The following is a 17,562-nucleotide window of genomic DNA, read 5'->3' on the forward strand; positions in this document are numbered from 1 at the left end:
ATGCCTGGTATAAAGTGTGCAAACGTTTTTAAAAGGATAAAGTTGCTAAGCAGATGTAAGTATTTGTCTTTATTAGCTCTTTTTTCATCATCTCAACTGAACCTACTTCAAAGTGAGCCTTTCCTACACAATTCTTAAGAGTGGAGTGCTCAGGGCTTCATTACCTCAGGTGGTCTGAATGCATGTGACTGATGTAAATTAGGTCTGCTTGGCACAGCCTCTCCAGCCAATCAGATGGAGGCTCATGTAGCAACCACCATCCTCGGGCAAAAGCAGGACCAATTAACCAAGGGTCAAACACCATTCTCTTGTCTCCCAGTTTGAGGTCCATGCAGGCATGAGTGAGATATGTTACCTGTTAAAAGAGAGTGAGATTTCTTTTATCAAATCAGTACCGGTCAGCAGCAGTGAACTTAAAGGTTTGGCCTGGTTAGCTGTCAACTCAGGTTGGAGAAATTTCCTCCTACGTATGTATGGTCTGGCAAAATCTTGGACTCAATACAACTCAAGAGGAACCTTTACACAATTCCCAGTACAGGTCACACAGGTCATGGCTTTATCAGAAGAGAAATTCTCATGGTTGGTTTCATTTTTTATTTTTATTTTGAAACAAAGTCTCATTCTCTCACCTTGGGTAGTAGAGTACAGTGGCGTCAGCCTAGCTCACAGTAACCTCAAACTTCCTGGGTTCAGGGGATCCTCCTGCCTTAGCCTCCAGAGTAGGTAGGTCTACAAGAGCCTGCCACAACACCCAGCTCACTTTTTTCTTTTTAGTAGAGACGGGAAGGGGGGAAGGAGGGAAGGAGTTTGTGTGTGGGGGGGGGGTGGTTCTTGCTGTTGCTCAGGCTGGTCTCAAACTCCTGAGCTCAAAGGATCTCCTGCTTCAGCCTCCCACAGTGCTAGAATGCATGAGCCACTGCACTGTACTCATGGTTGATTTTAGGTGTCAAACCAATTGATTTACCTAGTTTTACTGTATTTAATTAGCTCTTAAACACATATTTTTGGTGTACACTGAAGAATGTCTTTTGTGACCAGTCCTTCAAAGCACAATTTATAAAGTAAGGCAGTTAGAGATATTATGACACCCATTTAGGGATTGAAATGCAGGCGTGGCTGTTAATAGGAGTACAAATGGAACTTGTGAGTTTGACGGGTTGATAAAGCTGTGCAGACTGGTCTGGAAACTGGCTAAGCAGGCTTGCAAGCCTTTCCCTTCTAAGTTACCTGGTAAATAATCATCCCTCTAGAATATCAACATCTTCTGAGAACAACCACAAATAATCCCCTAGAGACAGGCACATACAAGAAATTCCAAATCCATTCTTCATTGCACCTCCTGGCACATCCATAGGAAAGGAATGTTTCAAGAAACAAGATAAGGTGGCAGAAATTCCAGTGTGAAAAGCCAACTAAGTGGGTGAGGAGAGGTCAAGGAATCAAAGTAATGTGTATTATGTCCACTCTGGGTAGATTCCCATTCCTTTCCTTTAAAAAGTAACTACCCCCAAGCTACTACACAAGCTTCCTAAATACACAGAACAATACATTTTGATTATTTGCCTCTCTCAAACTGTTGAAGTGATTATTTTGGAGGAAATTCTCTTCTAGAGCTGGGAAAATTCACGAGAAGATTTGTAAAAGATCTTAGGGCACCGTGCAGAAATAGACAGCTTGCATGGCATCAAGGGCAATTTATGAACTTCCTCCAATAGTTTTGCATGATTCTCTTTTGGGACTTCCTCTAAAGTTTTGTGTTTTTTTTTTTCCTGTATATATTTCCTCACAATCCCTGGCAAGTTCTAGGAGTCCTTAACGAATGTGCTCAAGAGCTCAGAATGACTTTATCACATGCCTTAACTTGCCTCCTCAAAGAGTATTCAAGGTAATATATAATGGATGTATTAGTTTACATTTTTGTTTTTAAGAATATTATAATTTTTATGTTTACTTACCTGCACTTCTCCAAAAGCCAAATCTTCAAGAGATCTGGGCTCTGAATCCCAGGGGTTAGGCGGATTCAGCTCTAGAAGTAAAAGTCCTTTGCATTCATCCATTTCGACAACTGAAACCAAATGGGAACAAATTTAAATTAGTAACAAAAAATGTCTTTTCAAAAGCATCACTGAAATAGCAATGTGAAATCCAGGTACACAGAGTGCCACAAATCAAAGAAAAATTCAAACGAAATGCTTTAGTCACTTAGGTCAAGCTTGATATGACATCTGCTGTCATCAGATGGCTTAAGATGAACAATCCATTTCCTTGTTCATATTACACTTAAAGAACCCATGAACTTTCAATCATGTCAGGGATACACACACAACTTCACTACAACTAAATGAATGATAGAGATGAGTTTGAGGTACAATGGCAATGTGCAGGAAGGAGTACCTGGTCTGCTTGCAAGAGTTAAAACAAATTTCAAATAGCAAGCAATCTTCCAGGTGGGCTAGAAAGATGAGATGTTTGGAAGAAATAAAAAATATGATGATGTGAGACAAAAGGGATGAGAGCACAGAATGTGCAAAAGTACAGAGGCATGGGAAAATTTGGTATTCACAAGGTAGCTCGTGATTTATGACCAAGGAAAATGGTACTTAATGGTATAGGTCAGCCAGAGTAGGTCACAAAGGGCCCTAGATGCCGTACAAAGAGATGTGGATTTTATTGTGTGATAATAAGGGGCAATGAAGGATTTTAAGCACCCCTGTGGCCTGCATAAAATCCATTCTCTCCTTCTTCCTTACTTTAGCATTCTAATTTTATTAGGGGTGATGTGCCTGTGAAAGATAATGGTTTCCAAGGTCCCATGCAATTATGAGTGGCCATGGACTTAGCTCTGGTATACAGTACACATGATTCCAATCATTCCGGCCGGTAAGACGCAAGCAGAAGCCTCCGAGTGGGATTTCCAGGATCACTAGTATTTTCCTAACGAAGAGGAATAAATGCAAGGGACTTGCACCATTTTCCATTTAACTTCCCCCTTCTTGTTTGGATCTTGGTTGCCATGCCTGGAGGAACAAGAGCTACTTTAGGACCCTGGGGAAGAGAGTCAAGTACTCATGATGACAGAGTAGGAAGACAGAAGAAACCTGGCTCCTGGCTAGTGCCTGGAGCGGCTAGGGCGCCAGCCACTACACTGGAGCTCGCAGGTTTGAATCCAGCCCCGGCCCACCAAACAATAATGGCAACTGCAACAAAAAATAGCAGGTGTTGTGGTGGGCGCCTGTAGTCCCAGCTACTTGGGGGGCTGAGTCAAGAGAATCGCTTCAGCCCGAGAATTTGAGGTTGTTGCGAGCTGTTGACACCATGGCACTCTGCGCAGGGTGACAGCTTGAGGAGCTGTCTCAGAAAAAGAAACCTGGCTCCTCAATGAACCATGGAACAGCCATACTGCTTAGCTCTACCTGCTCTCCAACTTCTTGTGATGTAAGGAAAAGGATCCTCTATATGATTAAGCCACTGTTATTTGGGTTTTCTGTTACATGCAGCCAAAAGCAATCCCTAACTGACAGAGCAAGAGAGTAAATAAATCAGAACTTAATTTTAGAAAGATCACTATAAGAGCCTTGGGAAAGATCAACTGGAGGGAGGCAAGACCCTACTTAAGAGCTCTTGCCATGGTGTTGGAAGGTTGTCAGCAAAGTGCACATGGGCTTGAGCTTGGGAGACAGATGCCTTATTCAGAATCCTTACAAGCCCACTTAATAGCTGGGTGAGGTTGGCCAAGTTACTTAATTTTCCCATTCTTCAGTGTTTTTATCTTTAATCTTCCCTATATTCAAGGATAGTTAATCCTAACAAATGCCAGCCATTGTATTAATAGCTAAATGAAAGCTGTGTTCTCCATTCAGCATTCAAAGCCATGCACTTAGCCCTGTCCTTGTAGCTATACACTTCCCCAGCTTCCTTAAAGTATATTTTAAAAGTTTTCTCTACCCTACTACATTAATATAACTTATATGCACTTTGAGACAACTGCCCATAGAAGAAACTAAAGTGAAAATGACCCTTACATGAAAAAATGATTGCATTTTAGAATTTTTCCCAGTAGTGTCAAAGACTTATATATGTCAGTCAAACTTCAATTTTCTAAGTCATCTTGAGGAAGCATAACAAGGAAATAGTTGAAAATTTAAATATTTACCTTCCCTAAAGTCTTATCTCCCTAGCCTCCACCTCATGACTATGTACTTTTATTTCCCTCACTGCCCCCGACAAACTGATAACTCGTTTAGAAGATCTGCCTAAAAGCTCTCCTGGTTATTCACCACTGCTCAGACCCTGGCTTCACTGGGGACTCCGATGCCATCTCATTAGTGAGGGCTCCCTGACCATGCTGTCTCAAATAGGACTTCCTGGCCCACAACTTTCCTGTCCTTCACCAGCCTTCTACTCCTCCTCATTTTTCTTCCTAGCCCTTATTATCACTAGAAATATTATATGTTATATATATCTATATCTATATATATAATATGTATATACATAATATATGTTATATATTATATATATGAAGTATATGTTTTGTTCACTGCAGGATCAATAGTACACTGAGAACACTGTCTGGCTCATAGTAGGATTGACTAGATATTTGCAGAGTTAATTGATTAACATCTCCCAAAACTGTCTCAGAGCTGTACAGCTGCACCTCTCAACCCTAGGCACTGTCCCTGCCCAGACTTGGCACCTTCAGGTAGGAAATTTAAACATAGGATTATCTCAGTATAAGTTAAAAATAAAATATAGTACTCCTTCTTCATTCTTCAAAGTTCACTTTACAAACTAGACATGATCACACCAGGTTACTTCCACTGGTCCCTGCACACTCACACTCCTCCACTTTTCTCTCGTCTTGTCTATTGGCTCTCTGTTTCAGGAGGATGACCTTTACAGACCACAGTAAAGGGCTTCCTTGCCTTCTACCTTTGAGGTGGGTTTGGCATTAGGAGAACCCAGTGTGAGGCCACGGAGGAAGTTCCCAAACGGTGGGCTATTTATTCCTCCAGGAGTCACTGACCCAGCTGTGCTATGGGCACTGACAGATGTCACTGCTCCTCCCAGAGAAGGCAATTCTTTACAACTCTTTCTTCTTCCTGATTATGGAAACTGCTTCCTCTCCTCCTCCCTTTAGGCTTGAAAATGAACAACATTGCTGCTGTCAACTCCAGCAGTGGTTCGCCCACATCTCATAAAATGTCCTCTTCTTAGATAATAAACATTCCCTCCTCAAATTATCCTAACTTGAGAGTGCCATTTGGTTTGTGTGTGTTATGAACCTAACTAATACATTAATAGAAAATAACTATCCTTAAGATCTGCTCTCATAACAAATGTCAAATATTCTTATCACACACCAAAAACATGGTGACCCTGTAAGGTGATGGATGTGTTCCAGAGTTGTAGTAATACACCTCAGCTTGTACATTTAAAATATGTTGATTGTTCCCTAGGGTTTGACTATACTTCTTCAACTTTACTGCAGTATAGAAACAATACGCATTCAGTAGGAAGCATAGTTCAAATGTTGACTTTTGATCTTTTCCTGGGCTAGCTATATGCCGTAAGATATTCTCCCATGATGCAGGGCGGCAGCAAGGAGCTACAGCTCCCAGTCAGCACAAGGGTAAGCAACTGACGCTCTGCAGTGCACTACGCTGCCAGGTGAATTTGCCCAGCTGCAGGTCAATGTAAGTGAGCACATTTAGGTGGGCATATGCTGAACTCTGATGTTCAATAGGGTAGGTATATTCAATGTGTTTTGACTGACTTGTAACAAGTTTATCAGGACTTAATCCCTTTGCAGGTTATAGAGCATCTGCATAAAATTTTTACTTATCAATTATATCTCAATAAGGCTGGGGTGAGGGAAAATAGCTCTCCTGAAGCCTCAAATTCCTAAAAGTGATTGATTACCTTTTGGGGGGTGGATGTAGCAATATATGATATAATCAAGGAAAGGGACATAAAGATCTTTTGTTGTTAATGTTTTAAGTCTTAGGCTGGGTGTTGTGTACATGGTAATCACTTTATTTTAAATACTTTTAAAATATTGCTAAAGAAATGTAATAAAAAACAATATTTTTCTTAGTACTAGCTATCAGCTTATTTCATGGTAAAACACAAATGGCTTTCTTAATCAGATCAGGAATACACAAAGGATGTTTGATGTAGCCATTATTATTTAATTATGTTGCTGAAAATGCAAATGGTATAATAAAGATACATATTATTATTTATAGTCTATATAATTGCTAGAAATTAGTGTTGTAAAAAAATGCTAGCTTTATAAATGTCTGAGTTGGAATCCTAATTCTGCTGCTTATTAGCAGCAAACATAGCTTTTTAGAAGTATCCTAAGCCTTTGTTTTCTGAACTGTAAAACAGAATTATGATACATATACATCACAGAATTGTGGGGATTAAAGGAGATAATATATTCTAAAGCAGCAGTTCTCAACCTGGGGGTTGGGACCCCTTTGTAACAAAGAAACTATATCACGGCATTAGGAAGGTTGAGAACCACTGTTCTAAAGTATCTAGCTCATGTCTGGTATGGAGCAGATGTTTAATAAATAATAGTATTATTAGGTAATTATTTTATACTTATCTAATGAATGAATAGAATTTAAAAAATTCATTATAGGGCAAACAAACACATCAATATACTAGCAAAGTTCAGTGAGAAAATACAGTGGTATTATTAGAAATTCTCAGAAAACTCTCATACTGAGATCTACTCAGAAGGATTTTTCTTCTTCCTAATTTTTCTCTCTCAAGAGATGCAGAAAAAAGTAAGAGTCTGTAACTCTTCACTTAATCCTAGCCAAAAGGCCAAGAAGGTATCAGAACTCTGAAGCAATTACCACAAAGATTTCTATGTCCCTTGCATGAAGTTAGCTTGTAAGTGAAGGAGGATATAACATCTATCGATTCTCTGCCCCAATAAATAAAAGTAATGAGAATGTGGTATCCTTATTTTGATACCACAAGCTGATGAAATCTAGGTCATTTAGGTTGTGAAAGTTAATATTTATCTAGAGAAACAAATAAATCATATTCCATGAAATGTTTTTAAAGGAGAATAATGAAAGAGAATTGGAAAAAAATACACCCAAAAAACTATAATAATTCAGTCATTGATTATTGACACTAGGATAGCCAAGAAGCAGATCCTAATTTTACAACTGTCTTATTCTAAAAATGTATCATAAATCTGTGGGCTATCTAACAATTGCCGTGGCAATTAGTTAGCTAAGCATTCTAATTGATTAAAGACACAAAGGAAAGCACCCAAGCCATGAAAATGTATGATAAAATAGAATATCCAACATAAAGGCAGACTTTTTAGTTTTACAAAGACATTTTACCAAACTACATAGTCTATGTAGCAAAATATTAGGATGGTATTTGATAGACAAATGCAAGTAAACACAATGAAATCAAATTTTTGCCTCAAATGAGAAAAAAACCTAAAAGACTAAGAATGCCCTAAGCTGATAAGATGTAGGGAGATATAAATATATAGATATCTCATATACTTTCCTACACACTAGAGGCACAAGATCCAAAGAAAAATTTCATCAAAATCTAAAACTTTTGTGCTTCAAAGGACATCAGCAAGAAAGATGGGCAATAACAACTCGTGGTGAGGATGGAGAGGAACAGGAACAATCATACACTGCTGATGGGAATATAAAATGGCCCAATGCTTTTGAAAATAGTTCAGCAGCTTTTCAGTGTTAAACATGGAGGTATCATATGACCCTGCAATTTCATTACTAGATGTAACCAAGAGAATTAAAAATATATGTTCACTTAAAAATCTGTGTAGGGGCTCGGCGCCTATAGCTCAATAGGCTGAGGCGCCAGCCACGTACACCTAAGGTGGTGGGTTCGAATCCCCAGCCCAGACCCGCCAAACAACAATGATGGCTGCAACCAAAAAATAGCCGGGCGTTGTGGCGGGCGCCTGTGGTCCCAGCTACTTGGGAGGCGGAGGCAAGAGCTCGCTTGAGCCCAGGAGTTGGAGGTTGCTGTGAGCATGATGCCATGGCACTCTACCCAGGGGGACAGCTGGAGGCTCTGTCTCAAAAAAAAAAAAAAAAAAAATCTGTGTAGGAACACTCACAGGAAAATTAGCCATCACAGCCTAAACGTTGCATTATCTGTACAAGGAATATTATTCAGTCATAAAAAAGAATGAAGTGAAATACTGATACATGCTACAGTGTGGATGAACCTTGAAAACATTACACTAAGTGAAAGAAGCCACACACAAAAGGCCACATACTGTATGAAATGTCTGGAATAGGTAAATCCATAAAGACAGACAGGAGGTTAATGGTTGCCAAGGACTTGGAGAAAAAGGTGATGAGGAGTGACTGCTAATGATTACAGGATTCCTTTTTGTAGTTATGGAAATGTTTTGGAATTAGATAGTGGAGGTGAATTTTTAAAAGATAGCATTAAATTGTACAATATTAAACGGGTGAATTTTATAGTACATAATGGGTATTAAAATAAAATCTCAAGACCCCTTCCAGTGAATGAATGGACCCTCCAAGGGGAACACCCTGCTAAAAACAAACAAACAAACAAACAAAAAAAAACCTTAAATCTGAATTGCAAGCCATGAGGAGAAGGGGGGTCAGATATGTCTATGTTGGATCCTGTCCCTTGTGGAGTTATTCTTCATAACAATAAAATACAAATTATTAACAGGACTGAGCCCATGTAATGCAAAGGTTAAACCACACCTGCAGGTCATCAACTGACTAAACAGATTGCTTGAGTCTCAGTATATATTTGTCATACATCTGGTGGCTTGTCTTCGACTAACGCACTTTCTCATCTTAAATTAAAATATTCCAAGCCTTTAGACAAAGCTACATTTCCTTAACCAATTGCAAATCAAGGAATCTTTACACCCACCTATAATCTATAATTCCCGGCTTCAAGCTGTCTTGCCTTTTTAGGCCAAAGAAATGTAAGCCTTCCACGTATTGATTTTTGACTTTGCATGTAATTTCTGTCTCCCTAAAATGTGTAAAACCAATGTGTAACCTATCCATGGTGAGACCACTTACTCCAAGTTTCTTGGGCGTGGCTCTCCAGGCTGTGGTTACATGTTTGGTTTACAATAAACCTCTTCAAATCACTTTGCAGAGTTTGGGTTCTTTTCTGTTGACAATAAATTATTTTTCATAAAGAAGAGGAGGAGAAAAAAAAGAAGTAGAAAAAGAGCTAAAAAAAAAAAAAAAAGAAAGAAGGGAGGTGTGGGAGAGGGGCAGGGATAGAGGAGGGAGAGGGAAGTGATGACCAGAATAAAACATATCAAAAACGTTTAGGTGATGGAAGTACATATGAGGTTCTTCTTCATATTTTTCTGATTTCCAACTTTTTAATTACAGCCATATAGTTTCTAATATTAATAATAAAGCCAGATACTCATAGCTAATAACCTATTTCTGGGTAGATGGAGCCCTCCTTCTCATTCTTGGAATGTGGCATGAAATCCCTATAGTGTTGGTAGCACTGGACTGACATGTGAGCTCTGTTAACAAATTTTTCCATGCCGGCAGCATTTCCTCTTTTGACCAAAAGTTGGACTTCCCTGGAGTTTGTTATCTCCCATCCCCCTAGCAACCCATTACTAGCTCTGGCCTTCATTTGCAGAGCAGTTAATAGCAAACCCCTGGCATCAGCTCCCAGTCTCATAATCTATTTTCCAGTTGACCCATGTTCCTGCTGTGAGGTTAATCTCTCATTCCTACTTCTTAACAGGTACTAACTTCAAACATTCTTGATTAAAATCCACTTGTTGTGAGATTGTTACTAAAGATATTATCTCCATGTACATTTGAGGAGGCCAAAGCACAAAGAACCTGAATAATTCACCCAGCCTCCCTGGACTGTGTGTTGGAGGAGCCAGGATCTGACCCAGACCAGCTGGCCCACTGCCTTCACTCTTAACACTTTGCTGCAGAGTCTCCCTATAAATCTTTGCCAATGCTCTTATGGGTTTTCATAATAGGCCATAAGCAGCTGTAAATTTCTTGGTTAAATATTCATAAGGTTGATAGTCTATTTTTCCTTGACTTACACAAACTCACAGTGTTTATGTCCAAACCTATGGTTCTTTTTATTATTTTATTTATTTAGTTAATGTTGAGACAGGGTCTTACTCTGTCGTGCTATGTAGAGCACAGTTGTGCCATAGCTCACTGCAACCTCAACCCCCTGAGGCCAAGCCATCCTCCCGCCTCAGCCTCCTGAGTAGCTGGGAATACAGGAGCACACCACCATGCCTGGCTAATTTTTCTATTTGTTGTAAAGGCAGGATCTCACTCTTGCTTACACTGATCTCAAACTGACCTCAAGTAACCCTTCTCCTTCAGCCTCTCAGAATACTAGGATTACAGGGATAAGCCATCATGCCTGGTCAAGTCCAAACCTATGCTATTAGTTTCATGCCAAATAAATTTAATCTTTCTACAGCACACATAACCAGCTTCTAGTAACAAGGCAGTCTGCAGGCTTCCCAAGCTAGTTCAACAGATTTGTGGTGGAGGTTACTGGAGAAAACAGCTAGTGGTCCAGGTGTCCTTTCTGAGAGATGAGGGGAGGATGCACCTGTAGTCAAAGCAATTATACTAATTGCTTTTCCCAGAGTAGCATTCTATTTTCTTGGAGTGAATAGAAAGGACATGCACCTCAGTTAAGTGACACTTCTGTTCACAGGAAAATTGGGAGAAAATGCTGGTATAGGGCATACTTGTTTAAAAAGTCATTTGGAGGCCAGGCACAGTGGCTCACGCCTGTAATCCTAGCACTCTGGGAGGCTGAGGCGGATGGATTGCCCGAGTTCACAGGTTGGAGACCAGCTTGAGCAAGAGCAAGAGCCCCATCTCTGAAAAATAGCTGGGTGTTGTGATGGGCACCTGTAGTCCCAGCTACTAGGGATGCTGAGGCAAAAGAATTGCTTGAGCCCAAGAGTTAGAGGGTTGCTGTAAGCTATAATGGCACTACAGCATTCTACCCAGGGTGACAGAGTGAGACTCTATCCCACAAAACCAAAAAAGTCATTTAGGGGCTCACACCAGTAATCCTAGCATTTTGGCAGGCCAAGGTGGAAAGATCACTTGAGGCTAGGAGTTTAAGACTAGGCTGAGCAAGAGTGAGATTCTATCTCTACAAAAAACTAAAAAAATTAGCCAGGCAAGGTGGCATGTGCCTGTAGTCCCAGCTACTCAGAAGATGGAGGCAAGAGGATTGCCTGAGCCCAGGAGTCGGAGACTGTAATGAGCTGTGATCACAGTGCTGCATTTTAATGTGGGCAAGAGAGCAAGACCCTGTCTCTGTCTCTAAAAACAGTAACAAAAAGTCATTTGGGGTTGGTATCAGAGAGACACATAGTCAGAGTGGGTGCATCCATATAATATGGTCACAATAATCTGAGCCTGAAAAAATGTAAAAGTAGAATATTCAAAGCCCATAATCTGGAGGTACAGCCTAGGAAGCCTTCAGGTCAGCTACTTTCACAGGTAATCTAAGGCTGCCCTTGTATGAGCCACATGTGCTTACACATACATATTTTTTCATAATTCTGTATACATTTATAACTTGCTTTTTTGCTTTGTATGGCAAAATATTTTTATTATAGTTTCTTTTAAAATATACCATATTAATTTCTAATGTTTAAATTATTTCTATTTTTTCTCTTTTATCAATACTATTGCTATGAATGAAAATTCTTATAGCTGTATCTTTTGACACATTAGTGATTATTTCCTTGGGAAATATCTTGGATATGGAACTGCTGAGCCAAAGGGTTTATACATTTTAAGTATGACAGAAAGCCACTGGAGGGCTCCAAGTGGGGAGGATGGTGCATTGATTTGGATTTTTAAAAGATCAGACTGTGCAGCTCGGCGTCTGTAGATCAGCAGTTAGGGCGCTGGCTACATGCACTGGGGCTGGTGGGTTTGAACCCGGTCCCAAGCCTGCTAAACAAACAAACAAACAAAAATTGCCAGGCACTGTGGTGGGCCCCTATAGTCCCAGCTACTTGGAAGGCTGAGGCAAGAGATTTGCGTGAGCCCAAAAGTTTGAGGTTGCTGTGAACTGTGACACTAGTGCACTCTTATCGAGGGCAACATAGTGAGACTCTGTCTCAAAAAAAAAAAAAAAAATCAGACTGTGAGTACGGCAAGCCGATGGATTGGAGAAAGCAAGCCGGGAAGCAGGGAGGCCAGCTGTAAAGGCAAAAGTTGATAGCGATCTAGACTCAGGTGGAGGGAGTGCAGATGGAGAGAAGTAGATGGGCTGACAATGTGTTTTGGCAAAGAGGCAACAGGATTTGATTTGGACATGAGGAGTTAAGGAAAGAGAAGACCCAAGGATGACTCCCAGGTCTTGTTTGATTGAGTGAATGTGGTGCCATTGATAGAGGGGAGAAGGCAGGAGGAACAGTTTTCAGGATACGATCAGGTTGGGCATTATGCGTTCTGTGTGGGCTGCATGCTTGCAATGCCTATTAAAAATTCACATTAAAATGTTGAGTAAACGGTTGGATATCAGAGTCTGAAGCTCAGGGATGGAGTCAGCTGGAGGTAAAATTTTTGGAGTCATTTTTTTGAATAAAGATGGTATTTAGAGCTGTGGGATTTATATGTGATCACACAGGGCATCACTTTAGCTCAGATAAGGAGAGTTCAGGATAGCATTCAAGGGCATGCCAACACTCATCTATCAGGGGATGAGTCAGCAGAGGAGACTGAGAAGAAGTGGCTATGTGTGGTAGGAACACCTATCAGAAGAGTATGCTAGATAGAATAATACCCCCCAGAAATGTCAGCATCCTAATTCCTGGGAACTATGAACGTGTCAGGTTATATGGCAAAGAGGAACTCAAGTTGAGGGTGAGATTAAGGTTGCTAATCAGCTGGCTGTAAAATAAGGAGGTATCTGGATTATCTGGTGGGGCCCAGTGTAATCATTAGGGCCCTTAAAAATAGAAGAGTTTAAAAGGCAGAAGAGGAACAAAGGGAGGGAGATGTGATGATGAAGAGTGGTCAGAGTAATGGAAGGTGCTGGCTCTGAGAATAGAAAAAGAAAACCTATCTAAGCTGGAAAAGGCAAGTTAACAGATTCCCCCTCCCCTTGTTAGAGAGGAACACAGCATTGCCAACACCTCAATTGGAGTCAGTGTGGATTTCTGACCTACAGAACTGTAACAATAAATTCACAGTAGAACCTCTATAAGTTGACCACCCGAGGGACTGTAACAAGTTGGTCAACATAGGGAACTAGGCCTACTGTACTGATACATACACAGGGTACATGTCCAGTCTGTGAAAATTAGGCCAACTGAAGGACGTGGTCAATATAGGGAGGTTCTACTGTATATTGTTTTACACCACTACATTTGTGGCAGTTTGTGACAGCAGCAAATAAAAATGAATACAGAGAGTATGGCTTCCCAGATGCCATGAAGAGAAAGTATAGCAGGGAGTGAGTGGACCTATGCTGTATGCTGCTAGGAGTTGGAGTAAGATGACAATGGACAAGTGACCGCCGATTTGGTCTCACAGAGAGCACTGGTAACCCTGCAGGAGCAGGACTAGCAACAGAAGCTCAAATGAGAGCAGATGGCAAGTGTAGACACCTGTTTCAAATGGTTTGTTTAAAGTGTCAGAGAAATGGGAACATGAGGAAAGTGGGAGTTCTGATAAGGGCTTATATGAACACAGGAGCGGGTGGGGACGGAAGTGCGGGTGTGGTGTGTTTGTTCACTTGGGCACCATAAATGAGGGCAAAATGGATGATGCAGGAAGAAGAGAGACAATTGCAGGAATCACGTCCTTGAATAGGTATGAGGAAACGGGATCTGATGTGCAGGGGGCAGGGCTAGAAACAAGGTCAGTACATCCACCGTAACAGGAGGCCAGGAGACTGTGGGTTGATGAAAGTGATAATAACCTTTGTATCCCTTAATATTCTGCAAATGTGCACATGGTAGGTATCAATAAATATTTGCCAGTCAAATGAATAAATGCATGAAGGGATATTTTGATATAAAATTACAAATAGATAGTAGCAATAAGTTCCAATGTTCTCTACAGCAAGGTTATTACAGTTAATAACTTATTGTACACATTTGAATAGCTATATGAGATTTTCAAAAGTGATATATGTTCAAGATTATAAATATGCTAATTACCCTGATTTGATCATTACATATTGTATACATCTATCAAAATCACTCTGTATCACATACATACATATTATTAATAATTTATGTCAATTTAAAAAAAAATGATGATATGGAATATATGGCAAGGAAGTGTTAATGTCCTTCCAAGAAAGAAATCCATTAAAATGAAGTAAAAACTCCGACCAATGTTAGAGAAATCAAGCTTTTCTTCTATTTTGTCGTTATCTCGTGTCAAGTAATTGCTATGTGGCACAAATACAACCCATGGGATGAGATTTTAAAGCACTGTTTTTACCTATTTAGTAAAGTTAGTTCATCTCCTGCCCTTGAATAAAAGCAAAAATATCTGATTACTGCAGTTACTGTTAGTTGCTCAATAATCTTGCTTCCGTTAAACCATGTAGTCATCAAAATTCTGAACTTGAGTAAAAGTTGACGCCTCCCTTGCCCCTGAGTATGGTTAGCTTCTTCTTTCATCTCATACAATGCTTCTATTCCTCCTCTTACCTCATTCCTTTAACCAACCCTTCATCCAAGATTCTGACCCTTCCTGGCATGGAGCTGGAGACAAGGGGACAGTCAAGACCAGCAAGGGCTCTTTGGTCACAGAGCAGGTATAGGACCTGGGTGTGGCTTTGGCTTAAAGCTGATCCTACTAAGGGACACCTTCATGAGGTATTCTAAGAATCCATCCACTTTCTTGGAAACACCCACCTGAAGTTCTCTGCACCTGTGTGTCTCTGTGCTACCTGGCTGCTTATGTTTTCCTTAGCCCATAACAATGTAGCAAGTTGTACAACTTCCCTCTACAGCCCTTTTGAAACGCACCAAGGATGACTCCAGGATCATGCTCTCTCACTCACCGCCCATAGCAAACACTCACTTGTTCTTAGCCCCGGTGAACCCTAGAAGTGCTGTTGAGGGGCCCTGTCATAGCTACCTGGCCAGTCTTTTACCCTTGATATTTCTCAGAGAAGAGTCAAATACCAGTTCACTGTGTCTTTCAATCTTGGAAAATACATCAGACTCTCTCCACATGGTCCAGAGGGGCAGGCACCACTCAGAACTCGCCCTAATTTTTAGGGAACACAGATTCTCAGTATAGCTTTGCAAAGAAATCTTTCAAAGTTGTTATATTTCAATCTCCTTCTCTAACCTTAGGGTGAGGAGGTTAAGAATAATCTACTAGTTCTCAGCCTTTTGCTTTGTAAATTTTGGTCTAGGACTTTAACTTGGAACATGCATCTGCTGTTCTGTGACCTAAACTTCCACTTCACCATCCTGTTACAAGGTATTGCAAATGTTATATATTTAGTATTTTCCATTTTTACATATAACCCAATTTTCTCAGGCCTCACCAGATTGGGGATATAAAATAAAGTTTCAGTCTATCTTTATGCCCGAATTATGATGGCAAAAGCCCCAACTGTTTAATGACTAGTAATTAGGACGTTTTCAAGTGTCCCCAAGATATTTTGGGAGTTCCCCAAAAGGGTACCACACATGTGCCTACAATCCAGTCCGTGACTACCTCGTATCTACTCTCTCCCTTCTTTTCTACTCCGGCTTATAATTTCCCAGATCCCCTGTCTACAGATCTGAGGAGTGTCAGATCAATACTGGGCTCCCAGGGGAGATAGAGGAAATGGCTTTCTCTTCAATTATGTGCCACATATGGTCACCAGAATTCTGAAATGGCTCTCTTTTTTGCCAGAGATTAACTTTTGGCCACTTCCTTCTTCCCATGCATCCTTCAAATCTCTTCTTTAAAAACAGAGCCGTTATTTTTCCAACTGCCACTATACTGAGAGAGGGAAGTCCAACTCAGTCTAAGGGTTAGAACAACTCCTATTCCTTAACTCCCACAAACCACAAACTCCACCATCCAGTTTCCTTCCTTTTCTCCCGCATGCCCTCATACAAAACATAACCTCTGGGCATATTAATGGATGGGAGGGACGGGGACATGGACATCTCACTAGTAACTTTTGGGCCAACATTCCACTGGCTACGGATATTCTAGTATTATCTTCCTTTTACTTTCTAAACTCAAGAGCCAGAACTTCTAATCTGCTACTAATGGAGGGGAGGTTATAAGTATGTAAACATTTATAAACACAAAGAATATCTCGAGAAGGACCCATAAGAAACTAATCTAACAGTGGCTGCTTCTAGGGCAGAAACTTTGTGACTGGGAATCAGAGATGGAGAGAAGACTTACTTTCCTCTGTATTTCACTTTGCACTTTTTTTTTTTAACATTTTACATGTGCATATATTCCCTATTTAAAATAAAATTTTGAAGAATACTCAGTAAAATATAATACTTTAAATTTCATACACACACTAGTACATAAACTATATCCCACAAAGGATGTTCCCTTTTAGTACAATATTTGTTTATTAAAAGCTATTATAAAGTGTTAAAATTTAGCAAATTAACATTTATGCACATATTGAAACAAACGTGGTTTTTCTCCTTTAAAAAAAAATGAAGGAATGTCTTGGAGAATTCCTCTGTTTAGGTTTTAATGTTAATTATGGTCTTCAAAAAGTTTGTGGAAAGTGCATATTATGAAAACACCACCCATGAATTTTATTCTTTTGCATGAAAATAAACTCATACTAACTTGTTATAACATGCCTGACAGGATCTAGTTTGAGGCACTAACAAGGATAAGACATCAGTTTGAAAAAAGCCTCTATCAGAGCAATAAGAATTCGTTAAAATAGAAGTAAGAATAAATATAAAATTTATGGTGAAACTTGTGCAGAAGAATGCTAAAACCATTGATGCTTTTTGAAAAGTTTATGGGGACAATGCCCCCAAAGAAACCAGGAGTTTGCAAATGGACAATTCATTATAAGGGACAAGATGATATCAAAGATGAGGCAAGCCTGCAGTGGCAAACCATCCACATGAATTTACAGGGAAAAAAATTCATCTTATTCACAGCCTAATTGATTAACAGCACAAACAACAGCCAACATCACAGACATCACAATCGGTTCAGCTTGTACAATTCTGACTGAAAAATTAAAGTTAAGCAAACTTTCCACTCCACGGGTGACAAAATTATTGTGCTCAGATCAGCTATAGACAAGAGCAGAGTTTTCAATGGAAATTTTAAGCAGGATCAAGATCCTGAACCATTCCTTTACAGGTTTACCATTTGTAACAGAGATGAAATATAGCTTCACCCGTGCAATCCTCAAGACAAAGCACAATCAAAACAACAGCTTCCAGAGTTGGAAGTGGTACAGTCCAAAGCAAAAGTGGGCTGGTAAGGATCTCTGATTCTGAAGACAAAGCTTTTGAAGAAGCCCAGGAACGCAAAGATC

The 17,562-nt window shown here is 40.0% G+C and overlaps 1 protein-coding gene across 5 annotated transcripts in view; it reads right to left on the bottom strand.

The window, feature by feature from the left end:
- LOC100944927 (cytidine monophosphate-N-acetylneuraminic acid hydroxylase) overlaps positions 1-17,562 on the bottom strand; it is a 108,314-nt gene that overhangs the window by 34,510 nt on the left and 56,242 nt on the right. For all 5 annotated transcript variants that reach the window (XM_023512315.1, XM_023512314.1, XM_023512312.1 and 2 more), the window contains 2 exons: positions 1,956-2,065; positions 165-355 (listed from right to left, as the gene is read on the bottom strand). In XM_023512315.1, the coding sequence (XP_023368083.1) occupies positions 165-355; positions 1,956-2,065 (301 nt within the window). The remainder of the gene's footprint in view (positions 1-164; positions 356-1,955; positions 2,066-17,562) is intronic.

The sequence above is a fragment of the Otolemur garnettii genome, unplaced genomic scaffold, assembly GCF_000181295.1.
Source record: "Otolemur garnettii isolate 467f Iridium unplaced genomic scaffold, OtoGar3 scaffold00026, whole genome shotgun sequence".
NCBI classification, from domain to species: domain Eukaryota; kingdom Metazoa; phylum Chordata; class Mammalia; order Primates; family Galagidae; genus Otolemur; species Otolemur garnettii.